General features: G+C 37.1%; 2 protein-coding genes across 2 annotated transcripts; one reads left to right on the top strand and one right to left on the bottom strand.

The window, feature by feature from the left end:
• The first annotated feature begins 17,688 nt into the window (after positions 1-17,688).
• On the top strand, positions 17,689-18,183 carry LOC139890186 (uncharacterized). Its single transcript, XM_071873083.1, has one exon. The coding sequence runs from the start codon at positions 17,689-17,691 to the stop codon at positions 18,181-18,183; it is 495 nt and encodes a 164-aa protein (XP_071729184.1).
• Positions 18,184-19,046: 863 nt separating this feature from the next.
• Positions 19,047-20,036, bottom strand: LOC139890185 (uncharacterized). The gene has a single exon (XM_071873082.1). The coding sequence runs from the start codon at positions 20,034-20,036 to the stop codon at positions 19,047-19,049; it is 990 nt and encodes a 329-aa protein (XP_071729183.1).
• Between the last annotated feature and the right edge of the window lie 6,260 nt (positions 20,037-26,296).

The following is a 26,296-nucleotide window of genomic DNA, read 5'->3' as shown; positions in this document are numbered from 1 at the left end:
GGTTGACTAACGTTTATATTGGTAATGCGGATATTATTAATATATTATTTGTGTTGTGGTAATAATTCTCGCGTGTGTTTGTACCGCGTAGAATTTTGGTTGTGTTTGTTTATATCATCGAGCGAGACGGTCGTTGTACTAACGAGTCGATGCGGCGTGTGTGCGTAATAAGAACTTGCAAACCTTATTACGGGTGCAAATCGTGTCTAACAAGTGATGTACGACGAGTGTTTAGCAAGATGGGCCGGTGTTGTGTGTGTGGTTTTATACGTTCGTGATCTAATCGCTTTGCATTCCTTAGAATGGCGACGGGAAGTGGGATCGAGACGAACGATTTGGAGTTTACCGCTAGAGTTGCGGCCGCCGTTGCGGAGCAAATGAGTGCGTTTCGAGAAGAAATGGATAGGAAGTATTCCGAACTTCAAAGTAGTAGCGAAATGGAGCGTTGTCTTAAGAGCTTCATGAGGACTAAACCCCCAATGTACGACGGAAAGCCAGATCCTTTGATAAGCACAACTTGGATTTCGGACGTCGAAGGGTGTTTCCGTACTATTGATTGCCCTCCTGAGAGAAAGATGAGACTCGCTACGAGTTTGTTGCGGGGTAGGGCAAGGGATTGGTTGGATGGTAAGATTGATCTTGTCGGTGGCGAGACGTTTATGGCTTTATCGTGGGACGACTTTAAGGAGGAATTCTTCGAGGAGTTCCGGACTTCGGCCGATTTGTGGGAATTGCGTAATGAGTTGCGAAATTTACTACAAGGATCTATGGATTTGAGTACTCTCAAGACGACCTTTATGGCGAAGGCTCGTTTTTGTCCGGAGTATTTGGGGAATGATCGTTTGTTGATGGGGGATTTCTATCGGACCTTGAATGATGACTTGAAAAGTAAAATTAGTCGGGGTCAAGCGAAATCGTTTTCGGAATTATTCGACTTGGCTAGAGGTTTCGAGTCGTATTCACGATCGAAAAAGGGTGAACCTTCAAGTGAGCGAAGGGTCGTTTCGTATGGTGCTCCGAGTAAGAGGGCTAAGGGTCCGAGTGTGAGCACGGGTGGTACGCGAACGGGTATGTCGGATTCTAGTGCGGCTAGATGTTACAATAGTGGCGTGAGGGGTCACAAGTCTTGGGAATGTTCGGTACCAAAGGGTGATGGTATGGTGTGCTTCAATTGCCAAAAAGAAGGACATCATAAGTCGGAATGTCCCAAGTTAGAGGGGACGGGTGCGGCAAGGAGACGTTAAGGTACGTTTCAATTTAATAAATATGTCTTTTGATTATTTATTAAGTGCCGTTTGAGTTTGTGTAGTATGCCTTTTGTTGTGCATGTTATTGTTGTGGGTGACGTTCCTAAAGGAAGTACCATATGTTGATGTTTGATTGACGGGCAAAGGGCGTAAGACTTGGTGCAACCAAACATTCCTTAGTATTTGGGAAACGTTTCTACCAAGCCACGGGAATGGTTTTGGTGTTGGGTTGTTAAGCGCGTGTTCGCTTTTATGATGAAGTGATAAATCATGAGGTTCGTCGGTTGGTTGGAACCCTTGAGATCGAGTGTTTTAAATCTCGATGTGTGTTGGTAATGGAGTCTATATGACGCAACATTAGGTGCCTCTTTTATACCTACTAGCGTGGTGTTCGACTCCGATTATGTTGCGGTTACATTGTACTTAGGGTACCGAAGTGAAATCCTTAGGTACATGAGTGACTAGGTGTAATTTGACAAACTAAAGCAATTGGATGATTGCGAAGGTATGGTTTGTGTAATCGTGGTACACTTTTTGCTCGAAGTGTTTAAGGATTGATTGAAATCCTTTGTGTGCTCAAGGCTGGAGCAAGATATGGTGACGGGTCGTGTGAGCCCAATCTTTGTAAAGTCTACCTTAGGTAGCATTGTACGGTTGTACGAGTTGTGGATATGGGACGTAGTTCCAAATGGGGGAGTTACACTCCCGCACGAGGAAGTTTTAGTGTGAGATTTCGGATGATGCTTTTGGTAGATCCGGAAAATGTTGTCGAGACCTGATTTTGGTCGATTTGTGGTAGATTACAATTTCGGATAAATTGTACTTATGGTTTGGATTTGAATTATCACCGAGGTGGTAATGTGGTAAATCTCGATTGAGAGATAATGGACGTGTTTGGCGAGCAAGGTGAAATCCTTCGGTTAAGGGAGGTGTGTGTCGGATTCTCTTCTAGAGAATAATTGTTTTGTGCCTATGTTTGATATAGGTGGTTCTTGCTCGTGTATGTGAATGGTTAGTGGTATCCGTTAGGATTCACTATGGCGTAGCAGAGCGCGATGTTACGCTACTCGTCGTTCGAGGCCAAAAGGGCGTTGATTGATGAAGCATGACTTTCGGGTCCGCTGACTTCATCATGGTATTGGTGATTGATGAAGCATGACCTTTAGGGTCCGCTGACTTCATCATGGGAGTATGCGATTGGTGGAGCATGACCTTCGGGGTCCGCTGATTTCATCATGAGCGAGGTGTTATATCGGTGAAGCATGACTTTCGGAGTCCACTGACTTCATCCGGTGTTGAGATTGGTGAAGCATGACCTTCGGGGTCCGCTGACTTCATCATGGGATTATTGATTGGTGAAGCATGATATTCGGGTTCGCTGACTTCATCATGGTAGTGAATCGCGTGTAGTTCGGATTCACTAAGGCGCGTGTGTTTTCGGCCAGCCTTCGTGTTGTGTGATCTGTCGGTTGTTTTATACACCGATGGTGGGGTCGTAAGGACCGTGATGTTGATCTGTTGGTTGTTTTATACACCAATGGTGGGGTCGTAAGGACCGTGTTGTGTGATCGATCGGGTGTTTTTATACGCCGATGGTGGGGTCGCGAGGACCATGTGGTATGATTAGTGATGCGATAGCCGTGTTTCGCTCACGTGTTGTTACGGGTGTGACGATAGTCGATTTTGTACACCTTTGGATTTGGCGTTTTCATAGTCGTTTTGGGCGCTATCGGTTTTAGCCTTTTGATTATGATGTTACGGTAGTTGCGTATTGATCGTATTGCGCACTACAAGGGATGTTTAGTGATTGGTGTTATCCGTCAGGATTCGTTGGTTCGGTCTTCATCGTTTCGGATTGTTGACCTTAGGTTGAGACTTGGTTGCTTTTAGCGTTGTACTCGGTAAGGGTACGCTAAGGGGTTGATATCTCTGTACGAGATTGGTTGAGTTTTCCCGATGTTAGGGAATGAGCATGGTTTTAGTGCTCGGATTGTGTATTTGATAAATCGCGGGTGACGATTTACTTGTTAAAGGCAATTCAGTGGGAAGAATTGCTTAGGAAAGTCGGTTTGGACTTATGTTTGAGGACCGTGAAGTGTGGTCCGTTTGGTTAAATGACAAGGATCACGAGGACGTGATCGAGTCTAAGTGGGGGAGAGTTGTAACACCCCGTTTTTCCCCGTACATGATTTATAGGTGTATTGTGTATGTACGACAGGCGTATGAAGGGTTCGATACATGTTTGGGTATTAAAGTCTTGTATGCGAGAAAATGTGTCAGGCCACGTTGGGTGTCGCGGCGCGACAAAGGGAGCCGCGGCGCGGCGTTTCAAATAAATTCAGATCAGAAAGCTTGTTAACAAAGTCACCAGTTCGAGGCAATCGTCGCGGCGCGACGAATTAGGCCGCGGCGCGGCGAATGGTGTGAACTGGCACCAGATTCTTGTAAATTTAAATGAAGTTCAAGGGCAATTTGGTCTTTTCGCGTTTGAGCCAGATTTGAGGATTTAACCTCATCCATTCATTTCATTTCTCATTTTAATTTCCCTTTTCTTTTCATTTTTCCTCTCAAACTCAAACACCCATTTGATTTCAAAAGGATTTTTGGAAAGGAAGGATCGGGAGTTGATCCTTGGCGTAGTTGACAAGTGTGTTCTCCTCGTTCTTAGCTACACGGTGATACTAGTGGTAAGCTCTAACTCCGAAATTCATTTTCGTGTTCATCATTCAAGTTTAGGGCTTTTGATTGTATGATTCATAGGTGAAACCCATTTAGTTGTTAATTGAAGGTTAACACCAAGATTCGGATTTTTTGTTGTTAATGTCGGGTTTTGGGTTTGGTGTGCAAGTTCATGCTTGTAAGACTTGTAAATGGTGTATAATCACTAGTATTAGTGATTATTGAGGTTTTGGGGACATTTAGGGTTCTTGGAGTTGACTAATTTTGACTAGAGCCAAAATTAGGGTTTGGTGATGATTTTGACCCGATTGTTGATTTATTAAGGTTTATAAACTTAAAATGGATTAAGTTGAAGTATTAAACCGAGTTAAATGTGTTTTGGTGTCAAGACTTGTAAACGGTGAGATTTTGACTTAATGGGTCAAAATTAGGGTTTTGGTGTCAAAATGGGTGAGACATGTGTTTAACACTTGTGTTTGGGTTTACTTGGCATATTAGGACCATTTTCACCCGTGTTAGTAATTATTGGTTAGTTTGGGCGCGGTTTGTACTTGGAATTACATTTGGGTCGAATTTGCACTAAGTGTCAAATTGGGTTGGTTTGTAAATCCAATCTAAGTGTGTTGTTGAATTTGTGATAATGGAATAGGTACTTTCCATTGACGAGTTGCGGATTACTTGGTTGCATTCATCAAGGCTTAAGGTGAGTGTTAATATCCTATATGCATATGTATGTGTAGGATGGGTGCGGGTCTGGTGAAGTGGTTCTCGGTTATAGAGCTCACTTCACATATAGGTGGATTGATGGACTTGTGTGTAGGTCCAATTGGCACGGTTGTGCGTTTTGGTTGACCATCTTTGACGAGGTGCACACCTTGCGTGTACTCTATCACATGGGCGTGTGATGTGGATTATATAACCCCAATGGCGAAGGGTTAATATTGTGAGTGGAATAATTATGCGTGTACGTATATAATGTATTTATTTGTGTAGTATGAATGTGGTATTGTCGCGGTGTTCAAGACACCACATTCTAAGTAACGAGTAGTAGTGTCGCGGTGTTTAATACACTACTCATTGTTTGATTGGCATGTGGTATTGTCGCGGTGGTTAAAACACCACATTGTCATGGGAGTGGAATTGTCGCGGTGTTCAAGACACCACTCATTATTTTGATTGACGTGTGGATTCGTCGCGGTGTTTAAGACGCCACATTGTCATGGGGGTGAATTAGTCGCGGTGTTTAAGACATCACCCGGGGGATTAGTGATTACGCGATGTTTAAGTAACGCTAATGGATGTTACGAACTCCGACGGTCTCTTACGAGTATCGTTCCCTTGTACGATTGGTTAACCATGGTTATTGTGTTGTAAACGTAAGCAAATTATGTTATTCGAGAGATATATACATATATATACATATATATTGTATACATATAATGTTGTATTGTCGTGTTGTAGCTAACCCTCCGGGTGTAGCTTATTGGCATTGTTCACATCGTTGTTGGCAAACTTATATTTTGTTGATGTATCTTTAGCTCATTGCTTAGTGATCTTACGGTATGCTTAGACTAGCTTGCCTTTATGTTTGGATGCTCCGGTATGCGGTATTTGCTATTTTGTGGCGTGTCCATTTTATGCATATATATGTATGTAGTATATTCTCACTCATTAAGCGTTAGCTTACCCTCTCGTTGTTGATATTTTTATAGGTTCGCATGCTTGGCGGCTCGGGTAAGCTTGGGAATTAGAGATCTCGGCTAGGTTGCTTTAGAAGATCTTGCTTTTGGACTCGATTAGGATTTGGGTAGCGTAGTCCCAAATCACCATGCTCGGTTTTGTGTAAACGTAACTAGTCGGGTCATAATGATTATAACCGGTTTACGATTTAATTAATGAACCATTGTATTAAGGAGTTTAAATCATTAATGTATGTTTTAAGTTCGATGAACTTACTTTGATAACAAATACGTTTTGGAATATGTGTAACGGGACCTAAAGTATTATTTAACGCGTATTAAAAGGAAAAATTTTTATGGGCCGATTTTAATACGGGTTGGGTTGTTTCATCATCTCAAAGAGATAACCTAGATGTGAGCACTATTCCGTCGAGTATTACTGAAGCCGAAATAGATAGACTATGTATAGATCATAGGAACCTTAGATTGTTGAACCCCATAGTTCCTTCTCCTGTTGATAGGGCAAACAAACCACCAAAAAAGATGATTACACTGTATAAGCTTCAACTTACAATAGGTAACCTTCGTATTCCTCCCACCACTTTCTTGCAAGAACTTCTATCTCATTATGGGATTGGCCTTAGTCAAATTCACCCACTTGGTTTGCAAAAAATTGTGCTTTTTGAATTGTACTGTAATACTGTTGGGAAAATTCCAAGTATAAACGTTTTTCACGAGTTGTTTAGAACTCGATTGGTGAGCAAATGCTGGTACACTTTTGATTGTAAAGCGAATAAGGCCTTTATCAGAACGAAAGAAACCTCCTTGAAAAGATGGAAAGAACCATTCTTTTTTGTTAACGAAAGAGTTATACAGGACAATTGGGCAAACATTCGAAAGTGGAGGAAAACCAAAATAGGAATAAGTAAATCCATTATTTTGTCTGATGATGAGAGAACAACTGTTAAAGAGTGGAAATCGTTAGAACTACCACAACGTTCATATGCTGATAACGAAGCCATTTTAGCGCGTTGTGGGATGAGTGATAATTGGCGTGCTGGATTTGTACCAGTGCTGCACTGGAAAGGCTGTGGTAGGCAATTTATAAATATGTCTTATTTGCACTATGTCATTGTAGAAGGCATTCTTATTGTTATGCATTTAATGTATCTGTTTTTTTGCAGAAGAAGTGATGCAGATCTTTAAAGTATTTAAGAAGGCCAATCTGGATTCTCTTACTGTTACTGAACAACCAAAAACTGCTGCTGAACTTGAGGCCGCTAAGGTGAAAGACACGATTTTTGAAGAACAACTGAATAGCCCTGAACGGCTTACGAAAGGCGGTAATGATGATACTGCACAGCCCTCTTCATCTGATGTGGAAATTATTGAGACTAATCCAAAACCGCCTACCGCCAAGAAAACTGGGAAACGCACAAAGCGTCTATGGAAGCGTGCAACTGACAATGCTTCTCAACAAGCAAAGAAAAGGAGTATGTTTTCAATATTTTCTTCTGCCTTGACATAATATGTATAATATTTGTTAATGCTTATTCTGGAAAGTTGATTATCTTCAATGCAGAACCAACTTTGTTAACAGGTGGTAATGAAACTACTGCTAGTAGTGATAGGAGTGGTAAAGCTGTTAATGCTGAAGATGATAATGATGAAGAAAGAGAGGATGAAGGAACAGATGATGATAACATTGTCAAAACTCCTCCTTTCACCAATCCAATAACTTCCACAAAAATAGGTACAACATAGTCTTTATCATCTTCTCAGCCGCCTTTCGTTGTCCCTCTAGTCGGCTTAAGAAGCTTTGTGGAAGATCCTGTTAACAAATCTGACAGCTTTGTTAATTTTCTGAAGGTACATTTCACCAGTTGATTCATGAAAATCCATTTGTATTGACTGTATTGTTTGTGATTTCTGAACATGTAGTTTATTTTTGTAGGGAAATATGATTGCTGATCTTTCGACATCCTTATCTGCAATGACCCTTAAACAAAGTTGCCAATCAACTGCTGCATCACTGGTGCTTCTGAATCAGCATGTTCTTCATAGTCTAAAAATGCAAGAGGCTCAATCAACTCTTGTTGATAATGCCCTCCAGAATGCCAGCAAATTGAAAAGGACGGAAGTTGAGCTAAAAGATGTTAATCTGAAGTGGAAAATAGCAATTGACTTGGCGCAAAAGAAGGAAGAGGCACTCCAATCAATTGAGAAAAAATGTGTTGCTGAAAGGACTAAAAAGGAGAAGGTGATGGAGGAGAAGGATGAATTATTGAAGGAAGTTGAAAAGTTGAAAAAGTTGGTTGAACAAGAAAAGTGTCGTGCTGATGAAAAAACTATTGCTGCTGTTGCTTCAGAGAAGAATTTTATTGATTTAAAGAATGGAATTCCAGCTCTTATGCAGAGGGTGTTGAGCTCTCCTCTTGTTGGTCAGACTTTTCATAGATATCTAGGGGCATCTACGGAGAGTGACCTTTCAGATACTATGGTGGAAATTTTTTGAATGCTCTTCCTGTAAGACCTGATCCTTTACCAACTGCAATCTCAAAATATATAAATCCTGATGCTAATGCCAAGCTGCAAGTGGCCATCAATGAAGTTACCTCTCTGAAGATTAACTCTTTAGAAGAAGTATGCGTTAGGGAAGATGTGTCTGTTAAGGATATTTTGGATGTGCCTATTTGAAAAGATAACTAATCTGTTAATAACAATGTGTAGCATCTTTACACTGATATTATGTATATATCCAGCCTTTTTGGTTAATGTTGGTATTTTTTGTTGCTTTCCATGATTGACACATCACTGCTATATGCGTTTAATCATTACAAGCTTGTTAAAAAGCTTAGATTTGCATATATCATATGAAATGATTTTTGTCTTAAACTGATTTTTGAATTTGTAAATGAATTGAACTGTAATTCGTCATCCGCTGTCCGTAATGAATAATTCCTCTTTATGAATCAGAGGTGTATTACTACATAAATGGTATTATGTATATAGGCTATTAAAATTGTACATCTGTTTTGTATTTCCATTTAGTCAAAACAAGTTATGTAGAACGTTGTTATTGCTGTAATGAATATATCGAACAATTTATCCTTTCTCCATTCTGTATCAGAGCATATGTTTTGTAAAGAGGTTTTGAGAATTCTCAGACTGCTTTGTGAAGTAGGATATGAAAGAATCATAATATTGTTATGCAATAAAAATTGATAAAGCTGTTAGAGAAATTTCTGTTTATGGAATTAACAGTGTTCCGTTTAGCGTGTTGCGCTCAGGTGTTGTGCGGCTTACAAAATACACTTGCATTTCAATTTTTTCTGTTTTCAAGATATAAATGGATTTATGCCGTTGTGATAAACTATTCTGTATGTCATGACATTATGAGATCTTTAGTTTTGCCTCGGTGCCCTCTGGCGAAGCAAACACTTTACGCTAGCCGATCCCTTGTGTCTATAATGTTGACACAAGAGCCTCTACCATCGGGGGCATAAAAATGCCTTGCCTTATGTGGGTAGGAATGAATGATATGCTTTACATTCGTAACGCGTAACGTTGTGTGTAAGAAAAATTTAAAATTTCATTGATAATATTGTCACTCTTACAACATTTTTGTGTAATATCTTCGTATGGGGTGATCAAGTCCCAATCAGAAAATTACAAAAAGTGTATTGTGTTATTGTCTGAACTGATGAAAATTAGAAATATGATAAAAACTATTTTGTAAAATTTCTGTTATTGTACTGTCTTCCGTTCAGCGTTCTGCGTCCTCCTTTCAATGCTCCCACATTTTATATGGTTTAAAGTACCCGTTCACATCATTTCTGCTAAATAACTGCTTCGATGATTCCCCTCTGACAAAATTCCCTTGAGCTTCAAAAACAACTTATTTTTCTCTTGCGGGTCCCACATATTCAGAGTGTATCACTGCGACACCATTTGGCGTTGGGAACCGCAATTCTGCATGCGGTGTAGAAGTAATTTCTCCAAATTTGCGAAGAGTTCGCCTACCGAACAATGCATTGAATCTTGATCTGCCATCAAGAACTGTAAAGTCCACAATTTCTGTTCGGACTAAAGGGTGTGTTCCTAATGTTACATCCAGCTTCACTCTACCAACTGCCTTCATTGAACGGATAACTTTTGAAACAATGCAAATATAAAATATCTGCCTCACTACATGTGTCAGTATAAATTCGATTGATGTTTCTGTTTGCAATTACTGCTGAAATGATCACAGGCTCTTCTGACAGACGCCAATTTGGAATGGTATGAAATATGATTGGAGCATACATCCAGGTCTCCGTCCTGCGTTCTCCGTCTGTTGCATTTTCCTCTGTCTCATTCCATATAACCTTAATGTGCATCTCAGGGGTTAGATCCCTTTCATCATTCCTTTCTTCTCTTCTGTTCCTGTCACGCCGTCCACCGTGATGCATATTTCCCTGCCAAACAAAACGTTTGTTTGGATCATTTCTTTGATAGTTTTTTCCTGGTAAAAGATGATTTAATTCTCCAGCCTTGATCTTCGCAATGATCTCTCTCATCAGTGACTTGCAATTATCAGTGTCATGCCCATATGCTTCATGGAAATCACACCATTTGTCACTTTGTGGTCCCTGACGCTCTTCCATCGGCGGTGGGGGGTGAAAAGTTTCCTTAACAGGTTCTGTGAACAAGATCGCTTTTGGAGTTTTAGTTAATGCCATGATAAGTGGATGCCTGTCTAATGGCTTTCGATGGTGATAATTGCCATTTGGATATTATTTTCCCTCCAGCCGTTCTGCTGTTTCTGGTAATTATTTTCGTAACCACGTTGCCTCTGATAATTGTCATTTCTGTTCCGTTCTCCGCATTGCTTCCTGAAATTTCTATGATAATTAACCACTCTTGGATGCCCCATTTCACCTGCTCGTAAATGCTTCTGAGCGATACCCAACGCCTGATGCAATGTTTTTGGAATGTCATAACGTAAAGCATGAATTAATTGTGCAAAACGTCGTAGATCAAGACAAAATATAAATCCTGAAACAAGCTGAGACTCTGGTATGTCTGGTATCTTCTGACATTTAATGGTATAACGTTTCATAAAATCACTCAATGATTCATTCTGGTGCATTGTTATCTCATGTGCATCAAGATGTGACAATGTGCAGCTTCTCAAGCTTTGATATTGCATCACAAACTTTGCTCTCAAATCAAGAAAACTGGTAATACTCCTTGGTGGCAAGCTAGCAAATCACTCCCTTGCCATTTTCTGCAATACCATTGGAAACATATGGCACGCAGTTTCATCTTCCCAATGCTGCAACCTCATAACACCTTCAAACATAGTCAGAAAATCTTCTGGATCTGTTGTACCATCATAAACACCAATAGATGGAATTCCCAAATTTCTTGGTAACGAATAATCTGCAATTAAAGGGATAAAATACTGTGTTGACTCTGCCATTGCTGGCGGTTTGATAGCTTCATCTCCAGTAATCAAAGCAAACATGTTATCCACAGCTGTTGCACGGATGGTTGGTTGTGCTAATTTTTTCTTAAATCGTGATGGTGCTGTTTTAGTCAAAATTCCATCTAGTAACTTGCTTGCCATTTCTTCGGTCATAAAGAACTGTTCACTTTCTTCTTCAAAATTCCAATCGTCGTCCAGAAAACCTTCATCACTGTGTTGATTCTCAGTGTCATCAACTAAAGCATTCAACTGATTGAATAGCTTACACAATTGTGATTTGGAAATTGATTTTCCTTTGCTGTTGTGCTTAACATTGACATTAGATGTCTTCTTGAAAGAAACATCATGTGTTCCTCGCCTAGCTTTCCACATTCTGGCACTAGAACTTCCTATCAGTGGTTTTCTCAATCGTGGTATGGTTTTATGAATTTGGTCATCTGCTGTATCAGTGTGCAAATGATCTTCTTCAACTAAAGTCTCTTCAAGAGTTAGCTGATCGACTGGTATATTTTCAATGAAATTTTCATCGACTGGTTCAAGTGTTGTTTTTGATGAGGTTGTTTCGGTTGTCTTTGCGTTCTTGGTGTTTTTGGTGGTCATTGAGAAGGGTGGCGCCATCTGTTAGTACGATTTTCTGTATAGCGACTGTAAGGTACTAGCACAGAAGATTAGCTGCTCAGCGTGTGGTGTATACTGTTGATTGTTGTTTGCCCTTGAGAAATAATCTCTGCAGACCCGGATGACAGATGTAAGATCTTTGGGGTGGCCTCAATCAATCTGTGGATCAAACTGTAATGATCCGTCTAGCGCATTGCTGCTAAGTGGCTGATGTATGTTTAGAGTGAGAAAGAACTGTGTGAGAGAGAAAATGTACTTGTCAGAGTTCAGATCAGAATGATGTGAAATGTGGTGACCCAGGGGGTCTATTTATAGATGTAGAATGTTCGAAATTCACGGGATACACGTGTCAATCACTGAATGGTTCTGTTACATGAAGTATCCGGAATGTCGGTGGCGTGTGCTGACATGGCTGCGTGCCGTTCACGCGCTGAGTTAAAGGGCTTATGCATAGAAGCTGCCGGCAGGGCTTACGCTTGACGCTGGGCGGCCTGATAAACGCTGGGCGGTAATGCTGAAAATCACCAAATTTAGTTATCTCTTGTGCTCTCTGATCGAGTTTTCTGTATGAAAATGATGTTTTTATGCGTGTGTCCCCTAGAATACACCATTTACTACATAATAAAATTTACTAAAAATTGAAATTGCATAACCTAAAGGTTGAAATTTTTGCGAGTTAATGTTGAATTTGTTGAGGTGGATGTTGTCGTTGTTGTGGGAATAGTTGTTCAAATGTATGTGGTAGGAGTTCTGGAAAATATTGGAAATTTGTTTTGAGTTCTGGTTGGAATGATCATCCTAGATATTTGATGTCTCCTTGCAACATAATAATAATATTTTTTGTCGCACGACTCAACCAGTTGAGGGTAGAAAGGTGAAGTTATCCTAATTTAACATTCGAATTAATGTTTATTATATTTCTGTGAACACTTTTAAGGTTTTTTAGCCAACAATAGTTTGACGGTTTATTTTAGTGCTTTTCTGATAACTTATATATATATATATATATATATATATATATATATATATATATATATATATATATATATATATATATATATATATATATATATATATATATATATATAGTTCTATCTATCAAACTTTTATAGATTACGTTTTCATGGATATCGATAATAAAATGATGGTGATTTCATAAATTGTATATTAAAACTTGTTGTAAATTTAAAGCCATCCTTAATTAGCCCGGTTTCAATTAAGAATATTACTGGTAATCTTTAAGCCAAGGGTGATTCTAATGTAGGGTATCTTACATGTCCCGAGTGTCGCACCTTCCAACAGATGACACTAACGACCTATACTTAGGCTATCCGAATGAGACTGAGACCCATTTAATATTACAGTTTTTCTTAGCGACAAGATTTTAGTAAATTCTTTAAGAAAACACACGGATTACTTTAAAATATATTTAACGATTGTTGTAAAGTTCTTTATTAGACATTGAATTTAATCGAGTGCAATGTTTGAACCTTTTCTATGGACCTATTAACGAAAACTAAAAACCTTCTTTTTAATCAAGTTGTTTGTCTCAACCACTATGGTCAGCCATGCATTTTCGTGATTATATGTCACGTATACTTACTTCAATCTCATAGAGATGTAAACAAAGATAGTTAACGAGTTTATAAAATTTAAAGTTTTGACGTTTAAGATTAACTAAACTGTTAACCATACAAACAGTTGGAAAGGGTAATCCGTAAACTAGTATTTTAGTTGGCCAAGGTTAACTATATATAAAGTAATTCCTAGGAGTTTTTAAGAGATTTATAGTTTTTAATTAAAGAAAATGTACTAAGATTTTATTTTTTTGATAGATAGTGTAATATTCAGCAGCTTACGAGGTGAATATTACAGGTATATTAGTAATCAAAATACGATAACGATAAAGTATAATTATTATAATAACACAACTAATAATTATATACATATAAAGATAGATGTTACCGTACTAATGACGTGTACAACTATAATTTGGCTTTTAATGACCTAAACGATCTTGCAATCCTTGTTATCGCGGTGATTCACTTATGTATTATTCATAGACAAATATTACATAAGATTGAGTTCCATCCCAACTTTATGAAGTATCGACAGCTTCTTAAAGATACAAAACCTACACTAATTTGTAGTAAACTAGCCTAAGCTTTGAGTGAAAGTGTTGTAAGAGATTACTTTGGAAATGGAACTACTCAGAATGAGTGAAATGAACGTTCGAGGTACTCTATTTATTGGTGAAATGGCTCGTCATTTTTGCTCTGGGTTGCCAGTTTGCAAGGCCCGGGTCGCCAGTTTGCTGATCCGGTCGCCAGTTTGCATGCGAGTCACCAGTTTGTAATCCGTGAGTCGCCAGTTTGCTTTCGGGTCTTTAGTTTGGTGGGCACGGGTCGCCATTGTGTTTTCGGGTTGTCAGTTTGCCTTTTTGGTGGGTTCGGGTTGCGAGATTGTAGCTCGGTTCGCCAATTTGTAGCCTGGGTTGCTAGTTTGTGTAACTGAGTCGCCAATTTGCGTAACTAGATTTTAACCGGGTCACCAGTTTCCTAACCGGTCGCCAGTTTGCGAACCGGGTCTCCAGTTTGAGTAACTGGAGTCGCCAGTTTGCTGTCAAGTCACCAGCTTTTTCTGACAAACTGCCTTTGAGTCGCCAGTTTGTAGTCTGGTGCTTTCGTTGTTGTCGTGTACTGGTTTTTGATAGTGTGTTGTTGAATATCGGTTCTCGTTTTGGATGGAAGTTCAGTAGATGCACCTTCTTGGGGTTCCTTAGACTTTTAATAGTGTCACGCAATCCCCTGAATCACTTCTTGATATTCCTGGCGGTTGCATTTGATGTATATGATTAGGAATTTGTGTATGTTTTTAGTGTAAGTCTTGGAACTTCTCGATCTTCGTATATGAATTAGATAAGCTTCTAGTTCATTGGTAGATCTTCTTATACGTCTCGTAAAAATGTGTTGGCAGCCTAGGTTGAGCTTTCGTGATGGTCTTTTAGGGCATTTCTTGAGATTAGGGCCAGAAAACCCCAATTTTGGTTCTTTTTCCGGCTTTTCCGTGATTTGTATTTTTAATATCTTGTTTAGCAAAACTTAGTGGATTAGTGCGTTTATAGAAGTATTTTGCTTGATTTCATGTGAAATCTAAGTAGATATCATTGGTAAAACATGACTTTTTACGCGATATCAGTCCCCTTTGCCTACCAGCTTGTCTTTTGGTAAGTATTATTCCATTGATAGTTTGAAGATTCCCTAGATCTGGACATTAAAAATTATGGTCTAGTAGGTAAATAAACTATTCGTATGAAATCGGTAAGTCTCAATGGTGAAATACCTCTCAACATGACCAATAACATCTCGTAGATTGAAATATCTTGCTATTGCCATTACGTGTCGACAGGGTAGTTTGAAAAATTGCTTAAACGATCTCGAGCCCGAGGTTGAACTTCATATCTCAAATCTGAGGTTGAACTTCATATCTCGAGTAAATGAGCCTGATCTCGAGCTTTATATATCGAACTCGAACAAGCTCGCGAGCCTAAACGAGATTTTCATTTACATAAACTAAATTATATTTTTATAGCAATATAATAAATAATTACATAACCAACGAACGATTGCTTCAACGGTATCAAGCCTCAGTGTGGAAGGGCCCGCGATTAGTTGCCAAGCAACCCGGGTTCAATTCCTGGGGGCGGAAGGTTTTCTCTCCAATTTCCTGCGATTAGTTGCCAAGCAACCCCGGTCCCGTGATTAGTTGCCAAGCAACCCGGGTAGGAGTTTCCTTCTAGCGTGTGTGGGTGCAAATGATGAGGGTCGTTGAAATAAATGATCCGCTGATGCAAATTCGCCGTTAAAAAAAATAATTATATAATAATAACTATATTATACATTTATAAGTTAAAATATTATTAGTAAATCTTATTATATACCGGTAAAAAATGTACAAAAATAAATATGTAATATAATTAATTAATTAAATAATAATAATAAGAAAATAATTATGTAATAAACGAATCGAGCTCGAGCAGAGCTCAAACTTGTATAATGTCAATTGAGCCGAGCTCGAACTTAAGATATTAAGCTCGAATCCACCCATTCAAGCTCCGTAAATTTTAAACGAGCATTGCTTATTCACACCCAAACGAACTAAAATTTAATAGTTACATCCACGTAATGACCGTCAATCTTGTTTTGTACACACTACATTTTTAACACTTACTCCTTTGTTTTACTTAATTTACAAGTTAAAGACCCGCGACTTCGCGGGTTGATTTAAAAAACAATTTTGAAAAGAAAGTTTAGCTGGTATAATTATCATACGATCGAGTTATATAATAATTAAAACTCAAAATAATCTGGAATAATAAATGTTGACAATAGTTCCAAATACAATGTTGAAGATATTGTCCATTTTTGACCATAAATGAAGTTTGTAGTATAGCGAAAAAATAAAGTAACTAATAGTATTATATTGGTACTGCTTCCCATTGATGATTAAATGAAACCAATCTTTTTTGGTAGTTGTGTAGTGTGATTAATGCCATCGCTCTTTGACGTATGGTGAGTATATTTTACATCTTCTTAATGGTAGAAATCCACAAGTCTTCTGCCTGTTTGTTATGAATGTGTACAAATGTTTATTATAAAGCTTTAGTATATTGGAACCAAATGTTTAAATATCAAAGTAAATGATAGTTAACCTGATCACAAAAGCTGTTGAGAACAGTCAATTTTCCGAGATTTTCTGACATTTCATTAGAGAAATTGTTCATAGCTGAAAAGTCTCCTTTATCAACAAAAGTTTTGCCAACAAAAGAATTAGCAAGATTATCTTCCAAATTTTCGATGTCAGTAGTAATGTTCATTTCTTGTTGTAAGAAAGTTGATTGCAACATAACCATCTTGTCAGTTTGTTGTTTGCTGAGTTCTACATGGTTAATTATTAACTGAAATTCAAAACCATACGTAAGAACATGTGTTGAATATTATGTATATAAATATAAATACAAAAAACTGTTTTGGTAAGTAATTGCTTACTTTGACTATATTTGAGGGTCTAAAACCACCAATCCACGTGAGAAATTGTTCTACATGTGACATCCACGAACCGAAAAAGATACTCGATACATTGATTTTTGCTGCATTACTTTTCAGAAGTGATAGTTGTTCATAATGTTGAAAGACAGTGTTGTTTATAGCATCAATATCTTCGCCAGTGCATTGCGCCATCAATGTTTTATGAAGGCGTATAACCAATTGATCATGTTCCTTGAACCATGAATCGTATATCTCTGCAAAGTTAATAGGATCTGTTTTTGGAATATAGTCAAGCATGAATTAGTAATTGGTAAAGTACGAAAATATATGTTTTTTTGTAAATCATTAATAGCAATTTTGTATATGTATTTGATGCAAGAATGTGATACCACGTTGTATGTCATGCTTCATAACATCCTGCAATTAAACAATGTCAAATAAGTTGAACTTAAGGAATATATCAGTATTAGTAAAATTGAAATATAAATATATGTCAAAAGTAACCTGTCAAAACAGGAAGTGACATTGATAGCATTGGAGTCAACTTCACGAATTCATGGACAAGAACAATCGACAATGGAGAGGACACGCTATTCTGGAAAGATAAATGGATAAACAGCGCACCTCTGTGTGACACTTTCAAAAGACTGTTTGCTCTCGAAACAGAAAAATTTGTAACAATCGCGAATAGGCTAAACAGCAGTGACGGTACAAATGTGGAACTCTGGAATTGGGGCAGACCGCCTCGTGGCAGGGCTGCTTCTGAACTCAAAAATCTCGCAACGCTAATCTCACCTATTGTTCTAAAAGATAATCCTGATTCATGGAAATGGAACCTCGACGCTAGCGGGTGTTTCAAGACTAAAACACTCGCCCTTCTGATCGATAAAGCTAAATACGCTCCCCCAACCCTACACATAAAAACTGAAACCAACTCAGCCTTGCCCATGAAGATCGCTATTTTTATTTGGAGAGCCAAACTTGGGACACTACCGACTCGTACGGAACTTGACAAGCGCGGCATCGACCTTGACTCGACTCTATGCCCGCTTTGCCAAACACACGAAGAATCTGCAGCCCACATTCTCATCACTTGTCCACTAGTTGCACAGATTTGGCAACTCGTATTGGATTGGTGGAATAAAAGCTCACTTTCTTTTGGTAGTCTGGATGATGCTTTCACTGAATGCCAAACCTTCGCTAACTCCGCAACAGGCAAAACAATATGGAAGGCTACAAAATGGGCCTGCGGCTACACCATTTGGAAGTACCGAAACTTGAAAGTTTTCCAAAATAAGACTTGGACACCGGCTCTAATCATCTCCGAAATTCAAGCTCAAAGCTTCAAGTGGATATCGAAAAGACAGAAAAAAGCACAACTATCTTGGCATCAATGGTTAATTAACCCGGAAAGCTTTGTTACTAGAACGGGAGTTGGTTAATTTTCACACTCAATCGCATACTCGTGGCTGCAACTTCTGCTCATATTTGGGTCTGATTCACAAGGCAATCGAGTTATCTGTAACGTTGCTTTGTCGCTGCCCGATCAGCACGGCTCGTTCCTCCTAACTCAACTTGATTTTCAAGTGAACCCCTTGTGTACAATTATCACTTATGATAGAACTGCAGTCAATAACTTCGCCTACTGTGTCTTTTACTTTGCACTACATTCATAAGGACATTGTATAGTCATGGTAGTGTAGCTTCTGTTTTTATATTTCTGTTGTCTTCATCCTTGTACACTCGATTATAAATATATACACATAACTTCTTGCTTTTCAAAAAAAAAAAAAAAAAAAAAAAAAAACCCTGGTTGTCTCCTTTGTTTTGTGATTGAATAATTTCAGTTAGTTGTTCAATTGTCCCTTTCAAGTTACTCATGCATTCCTATAAACGATAATTTTGTTTTCATTATTACTGAAAGTTCGTATAAATGATTCTTTGTTGTTGATTGATTGATTGATTGATAAATTACGATAAAACCAATTATCCTCCATTGTGCATATTTCCAAACAACCTAATCTAGTTGTTTAATTATTATTACCTCTTAATTGGAACATTTATATTTGAATGGCGTACTAAACTACAAAGCTTAATTATTAAAGATTTAAAGTTTTCTACTAATCAAATAATTAAGCTTTGATGATAATGTAATTAGCAAGCTGGCAATGAAGTAGATATATAAGTTTGAAGTCAACTCGAAAGTGAAATCTTGGTGTAAAACATTTTTTTTTTTTCGAACGGCAGAAGAATTATATAAAACAACTAGCAAATCGCTAGAGAAATACAAAATTTTACAAAGAGTTCAAAGGATTTTGCAACCAAATGGACCAATTAATCCTAGATTTTTTGTATCAAGAAAAAATCCAAAAAAAAAAGATGTAACAATGATATTGTCCAAGACATGCGAAATCCGAAAAGTAGGGTCGTTGAAGACGTAACTGTTTCTAAGACGCCATATGTTCCAGAGAACCGAATAAAAAATGCTTCTCACGACAATCTTTTTCTTCTCATGAACCGAAAGATTGTCCATCCAGATCCATAGCTCTTCCAAATTGTTCCAGGATGGGAGATTAAAATTGATCCATGATCCCAAGTATGACCAAATTTGTTTGCTGATGACACATGAAACAAAAACATGATGCACTGATTCATTCTGCACGTTGCACCATACACATAAATAATTTGGAAGATCGATACCTTTCCTCTCAAGATTATCTTTTGTAGCAAGACGATTCATTCGAAGGCGCCAAATAAAAATGTTAACCTTTGAAGGATATAATGATAACCAATTAGTGGGACAAGAAAAAGGAGCAATTGAATGTAAGTCAATGAGTCTTCTAGCTGCTGCAACAGAATTCCCACATGAAGAATCACCATCCCAAGTCCAAGTATCAACATTATTAGATAAAGAAGTCATAGCTAGAATATCCAACAAAGAATTAAAGTTAGACAACTCTATACCACCACGAGGATCGCGCCTCCAAAACCATAACCATGAGCCGTTTGGATGTCGATCAGCCACTGTATCAAACTTATTATCTTCCAAAGCTAGGAGGCGGGGAAATTTCAAGGCGAGAGGAGTACCGTCTATCCACGGATCATACCAAAAACTAGTGAGAGAACTATTTCCCAGTTTAATGTGCATCAATGAAGGCTGAATAAGGTTAGAGGAATGAATCATATTAACGCATCGACATATAGAAGCCCATGTACCATTAGAGTACCTGCTCGAGAAAATGATATCACCACCTCTACTTCCATGAATAGCCGTGATGACTTGCCCATAAAGCATCTTTATTTTGCAAGAACCTCCAACGCCATTTGTATATAAGAGAGAGATTAAGAGAGGAAAGACTCACCACATTTAAACCTCCATTTTCATAAGAATTAAGGATGAGTTTCCAAACGAATGTATTAGACTATGTTGTTATTTGTTTGTGTGTTACTTATTTTATTGATAGAATATATATATATATATATATATATATATATATATATATATATATATAGTGGTAGGATCAAGAGGGAAGTAACCAATCGGGGGGAAGCGGGGGGAAGCAAAACTTTTTTTTTGTTCGATAAACGAATGTATTAGACTATGTTGTTGTTTGTTTGTGTGTTACTTATTTTATTGATAGAATATATATATATATATATATATATATATATATATATATATATATATATATATATATATATATATATATATATATATATATATATATATATATACACATATACATATACATATATATAGTGGTATGATCAAGAAGGAAGTAACCAATCGGGGGAAGCGGGGGGAAGTAAAAACTTTTTTTTTCGTTTTTTGAAAAAACTTTGTTCACGAACATTATAGATGGGATGAAAATATGAACATTTAGTAGAGACACTTTGTGATAAATGTTTTTATTTTGGCGGGAAAATGCTCGAAGAAGTAATATATAACAATTATCGTGTTTTTTGAGCGTATGTTGAGGTTTTAGCTATTGGAGTTTAGATATTAGGGTTTAGATATTACAGTTGATAGGGTTTAGATATTAGGGTTTAGAAATTTAGGGTTTAGGGTTTAGATTTAGGATTTAGATTGAGTTTTTAACACGAACGGTTTAGAGTTTAGGGTTTAGGGTTTGGTGTTTTGGGTTTATGGAATAAACCCAAAACACCAAACCTTAAACCCTAAACCCTAAACCCTAAACTCTAAGAGGAATAAAAACACATCTTACCCGATGGGTAGACTATCTTAGACCTCATTCTGCCCAATATGACACCGAACCCATTTAGACTTAATAGTGATAAACTACATGAACAACTTCAAAATTTCCAAACATTATAATCATTCATAAATCAAATCATAAATCACCATTCAACATTTTTTAGCGTTCAACATAAGCAATTGACACCATCAAACTCTTGACCATTTTCAACATTACAACTACAAACACAAGTATTTGGTCCCATAAAATCAATTCAAAAATAATTTATAAAATACATAATTTGACTCAAGGCATTATCAAAGCGGTTATCTATGAGCTAGATTCAAAAGAGACTTGCATACCACTTACTAATTTTCCAATGCTCCACTAATCCTTAGCCGGTTCCTTATCTTCTCGATGTCCTTTAGAACCAATTTAAACATAACAACATAAAAGGGGGTAAGCTACATGTTTAGTGAGTTATAGGCAAGTAAAATGGAGAACATTACATAACATAAACATAATCGCTTGCGTAACCTTTCAACCAGAGGTTTGCATATATATATATATATATATATATATATATATATATATATATATATATATATATATATATATATATATATCGGATCCGATCTTAACATTCCATAGACACAACTCACTAGGAGCGTCCTAGTGATCGTGTCTATGCTAGGAACAATCATATATACATACGTACATGGACACAACAAGATGTCTAAGCTAACATCAAACCATAGACACAATTATTAGGCAAGCCTAATAACCATGTCTAAACTAATTATCATCCATAGACACAACTATTAGGAAAGCCTTATGTCTAAGCTAGTCATCCTACCATAGACCCCGCTATTAGGAAAGCCTAATAGTCGCGTCTAAGCTAATCATCAAACCATAGACACCACTATTAGGCAAGGATAATAGTCGAATCTAAGCTAACCATCTAGAGGACTAAGTCGTCACCCTCTTGCACGGATGCAATATGGGAGTACTAAACCAATCTTGACCCGCCCAAGTTACCCCCTATAAACTCACCTTGCTCTAAAGCACTTCCTTGACCACTTTTAGCTTCCTCTCCTTGACTGGCACCTATAATCATGTCGATCTTCATTAATTCATATACATCAATTGATAATTACTAAGTTAACTTAACTAATTAACATCATATATTCTATCTTTTCTCTTATCCCATTTCTTACCTTTCATAATCATCATTATTTCTCATATAATTTTTCCTTACATATTTAGTTTTAATTACTTCTCCCAACACATTCATAAGCCTTTTTACATATCATCATACTCCATTCATCTCCAAATCTTTCAAAATCATATATCTTACTTGAACTCATACAACCAACACATTTACATGTTAAGCTTTGCTTTCCTTATCTCAAGTTCAACTTTCTTTCATAACTATTAACACTTTCTTTCTAAAATTTACTTTTCAAAATGATATAAACCCTTTTAAAATCAATTAGTTAGTCAAAATGACATTTTCTTCATTCAAGCAATTCATCAAACACTTGGTGTGCATAAGTTGTTCTTTACAAAATTTCATCATCTTTTACTAAACTTGATTCTGTTGGTTAAGAATTCAATTATAATATTCAAAAGTTAATCACTTTGTTTTGATGATGACATAAAAGAGATAAGTGCTTAATCATATGTAAGACGACATGAGTTCATAAGCCTACAATATCTCTAGCAAAAGACCAATACATAAATAATTAACTTGGTAAAACTGCTATGCGGCTGCACCACGGTCGACCGCGGATCTGACCGTAGATGTCCTGTTCCAATGGCTGCACCATTTTACAAAACTGTTGACCTACGGTCAACCTCACGGCCGACCGTGGATCGACCGCAGTTTTCTCTGTAACCAAATTCATCCACTTTAAGATAGACCATTTTGAGGCATCTATAATTTACAAAACCTTTTTAAACATACTTATAATAGTTGCCTTCTTTGATTTCAAAGGAGTTTTGAACCAAAAGATGTTAATTTTTGCTAATCACACCTAACGACATCTTAATGACATTTTAAGCTCAAATAAGATTCAACACAAAAGTGTTTTACTTTTCAAGTGTTACAAAATATCATTTAAATACATACTAATAATGGTCATCAAAGTCTCAATTAAAGAGGTGCCCTCCCATTACTTTTAAGTACCATTTGTATGTATGTAAGTTTTAATTAAATTCAAGCTAGTCAAGGTTGTAACAAGGTTCATTTAAGCTCCAACTAGAATCAAACTAGTTCAATCAAGATGCAAGTATGTTCTAAAGAGCAAGACACTTCCATTAAGAAGATGACAAGCTATTAAAATGGGTTAGTGAAGTTTTGGAGGCTTGTGGTTTGTCAAAGGATGATTAAAGCAACTAGTTAAAGGATTCTTCATTATAATCAAACTAGTCAAAATTAACTTGTTGCAAGCAACCAAAGAAGTATGATACTTCCATCCAAGTATTGACAAAGTGTAAGATTCATGGGTTATTGTTTTTGGAGCTTTGTGGGTTGTCAAGGGACAAGATTTCAGCATTTACCTTTCAAGGGCATTGGACTTTCCTCTCTAGCTAGCACATGTCAACCTCCATGCATATGTCCAAGATCAAAGGGGTAATGGAGTTAACTTCTAGGTGTATTAAGCATATTTTGAAGGCTCTATATTAGGTAAAGAAGCCAAAAATTTAAAGAAAAAAGAGCTCCAACGGATATGTTGAAATGCTGACAGAAGTTGTACGGCTGCCTGCAAGGTCGACCGTGGTTCGACCGCAGTTTTGTCTGTCAATATTTTCTTGAAATATAAATACACCACTTTGCCAAACTAGAAGACCACCTCTTTCCAACATTCTTTCAAAGTCATATCTACTGATCTCCCAAGCCTCAAGCACATATCTATGGAGAGATTATAAGAGAGAAAGAGAGATTCTACTTACACTAAGTAGAATTGAAATGTAAACTTTGTACTTATCATTTTTATCTTTAAGTTTACTTTGTAAGACACTTCCTTAGGGGGTCAAGGAAGTTAGATAATTCTTATGATAGAAAACACCATCTTGCTTAATGATTCAACTTCCTTAAAGGGATCTAGGAAGTTGATCAATTCCATTGGGAATTAAGTTGGTGTGACCTATTAAAGAACTATGAGTGATTGTAAGCTTAGCTATAAGTTTACTTGTAAGCTATCTTCTTAAAGGGATCTAGAAGGTAGTTGTGATTTCACTAGGCTAGAGCATTAGGATCTTGTGGTAAGAGCATTTTGTGTTTGTGAATTCTTCAAAGGAATGTAAGGGTTCATAAGTAGTGGCTTATCGAGGAGCTAGTGTTGTATCCGGACACTCCACCGGGTTTGGGGTATCATAGTGAAGAAAAGTCTCAATTCGTAGAATTGGGGAGTGGATTAAGGTGGATTAGTTAACATCCACCCGAACCACTATAAATCCTTGTGTTTGTGCACTTACATTCTTTACATACTTGCATTAACAAACACAAATGCTTCCACACTTAAAACTTATGTTTTGATCGTTAAAGATTTTGAAAAAGTTTTAAGAAACCACTAAGTAACTATTCACCCCTCCTCTAGTTACTTACAGATTCCATTACCTTTTTAACAAGAATCATAACCCTAGCAACCTACAAATTCGTATTTATACATAACCTAACCAAAAACTTGCTTTAAATCAATATCTCATCATCAAATTCCTTCAAAAATCACTTTTACAAACTCACCAATTCTTAAATCTGAATTTGGCTTACACATGACATATATTTATACTTTAAAAATGATAACTAAACATAATCTAATCATTAGCATTAACTAATTCCATGCATACATACAAGCCTTACCTCAAAGTTTCTCTGAAGAGCCTTAGCTTGAAATTGATGAATAAGGATATTGATGATGGTTTTATTACTTCTCTTAAATTACTAACACTCTTTTATGCTCAAATCCCTGCTTTAATGAGATCAATCCACTTAATTTTGTAAAAACCCTAGGTTTTCTTGTCCATCCGCCTCGATCTTCCTTCCTGCTCTCTATTTTCTCCAAGCTTCTCAAATGAACTAGAATCTCTAACTACTTTATGTATATATTAACTTCCATAAGTTGGCAACTTAAGTCCTTACCCATCATTACTTAGCTTAGGTTGTCCTTCACACTAAGTAATCTCAACATACATGACTTTTCAATACCAGTCCTTCTAACAAAATACTTAACTTAAAATTTTGGAATGTCAGAAAACTCTCCCCCTGTTAAAATTTCCGTATCCTCACGACAATTTATGATGCACCAACGGTAATAAGTCACTATACATGTAACGCTGACCATTTTTTTTATAACACAGCGGAAATCTTACTTAGTAAAATCACAACCTTAATTACATCAGTACAAAAACCACTTAATTAAGTTTAAATTTCACAAACGGTGTTACGTTATTACAAACACGGTTACAAAAGTCCACATCAGAGTTGCAAGTAAAACAAGTCTTCTACCGTACAGCCTGATCTCATCAGCAGTACCTAAACCTGCAGGGGGAGAAATATGGGGGATTAGCACACTGCTAAGTGAATGGAATCTATCTACAGAATAAGCTTAAACAATCCATCATAGAACAGTCAGCTAACATGCTTACAACCAACAAACATTTAAACAAAGACAATATAAGGATCGACGGCTTGTACGAGCATACGACTCTAGCTGATCGGGCTAGAATCTACCGATAGTCCTTCCTATCATGTCTCTGCATAACTATCCAAATGCAACACATGCATTCTTCTATGTTATACTAAAAAGACTGTAAGACTTGGACTCAACCTTGCCTAGCCTCAGGTGAACTCATATGAACCTGACCTTGCCTGGCCTCGGTGATGAAATGTCCCGTTCTTATTGATTAAAAACATTCCATATTAATTAATTTCGTTGCGAGGTTTTGACCTCTATGTGAGACGTTTTTGAAAGACTGCATTCATTTTAAAACAAACCATAACCTTTATTTCATCAATAAAGGTTTAAAAAGCTTTACGTAGATTATCAAATAATGATAATCTAAAATATCCTGTTTACACACGACCATTACATAATGGTTTACAATACAAATGTGTTGCAACAAAATAAGTTTCTTGAATGCAGTTTTTACACAATATCATACAAGCATGGACTCCAAATCTCGTCCTTATTTAAGTATGCGACAGCGAAAGCTCTTAATAATCACCTGAGAATAAACATGCTTAAAACGTCAACAAAAATGTTGGTGAGTTATAGGTTTAACCTATATATATCAAATCATAATAATAGACCACAAGATTTCATATTTCAATACACATCCCATACATAGAGATAAA

This window comes from Rutidosis leptorrhynchoides, chromosome 2 (genome assembly GCF_046630445.1).
Source record: "Rutidosis leptorrhynchoides isolate AG116_Rl617_1_P2 chromosome 2, CSIRO_AGI_Rlap_v1, whole genome shotgun sequence".
Lineage (NCBI taxonomy): Eukaryota > Viridiplantae > Streptophyta > Magnoliopsida > Asterales > Asteraceae > Rutidosis > Rutidosis leptorrhynchoides.
The sequence above is the reverse complement of the archived record's forward strand: the minus strand, read 5'-3'. Positions and strand labels throughout refer to the sequence as shown.

Bases quoted from the DNA above. Each gene is read 5' to 3' on its own strand.
- LOC139890186 (XM_071873083.1), top strand. From the start codon at position 17,689: ATGAAGATCGCTATTTTTATTTGGAGAGCCAAACTTGGGACACTACCG.
- LOC139890185 (XM_071873082.1), bottom strand. From the start codon at position 20,036: ATGCTTTATGGGCAAGTCATCACGGCTATTCATGGAAGTAGAGGTGGT.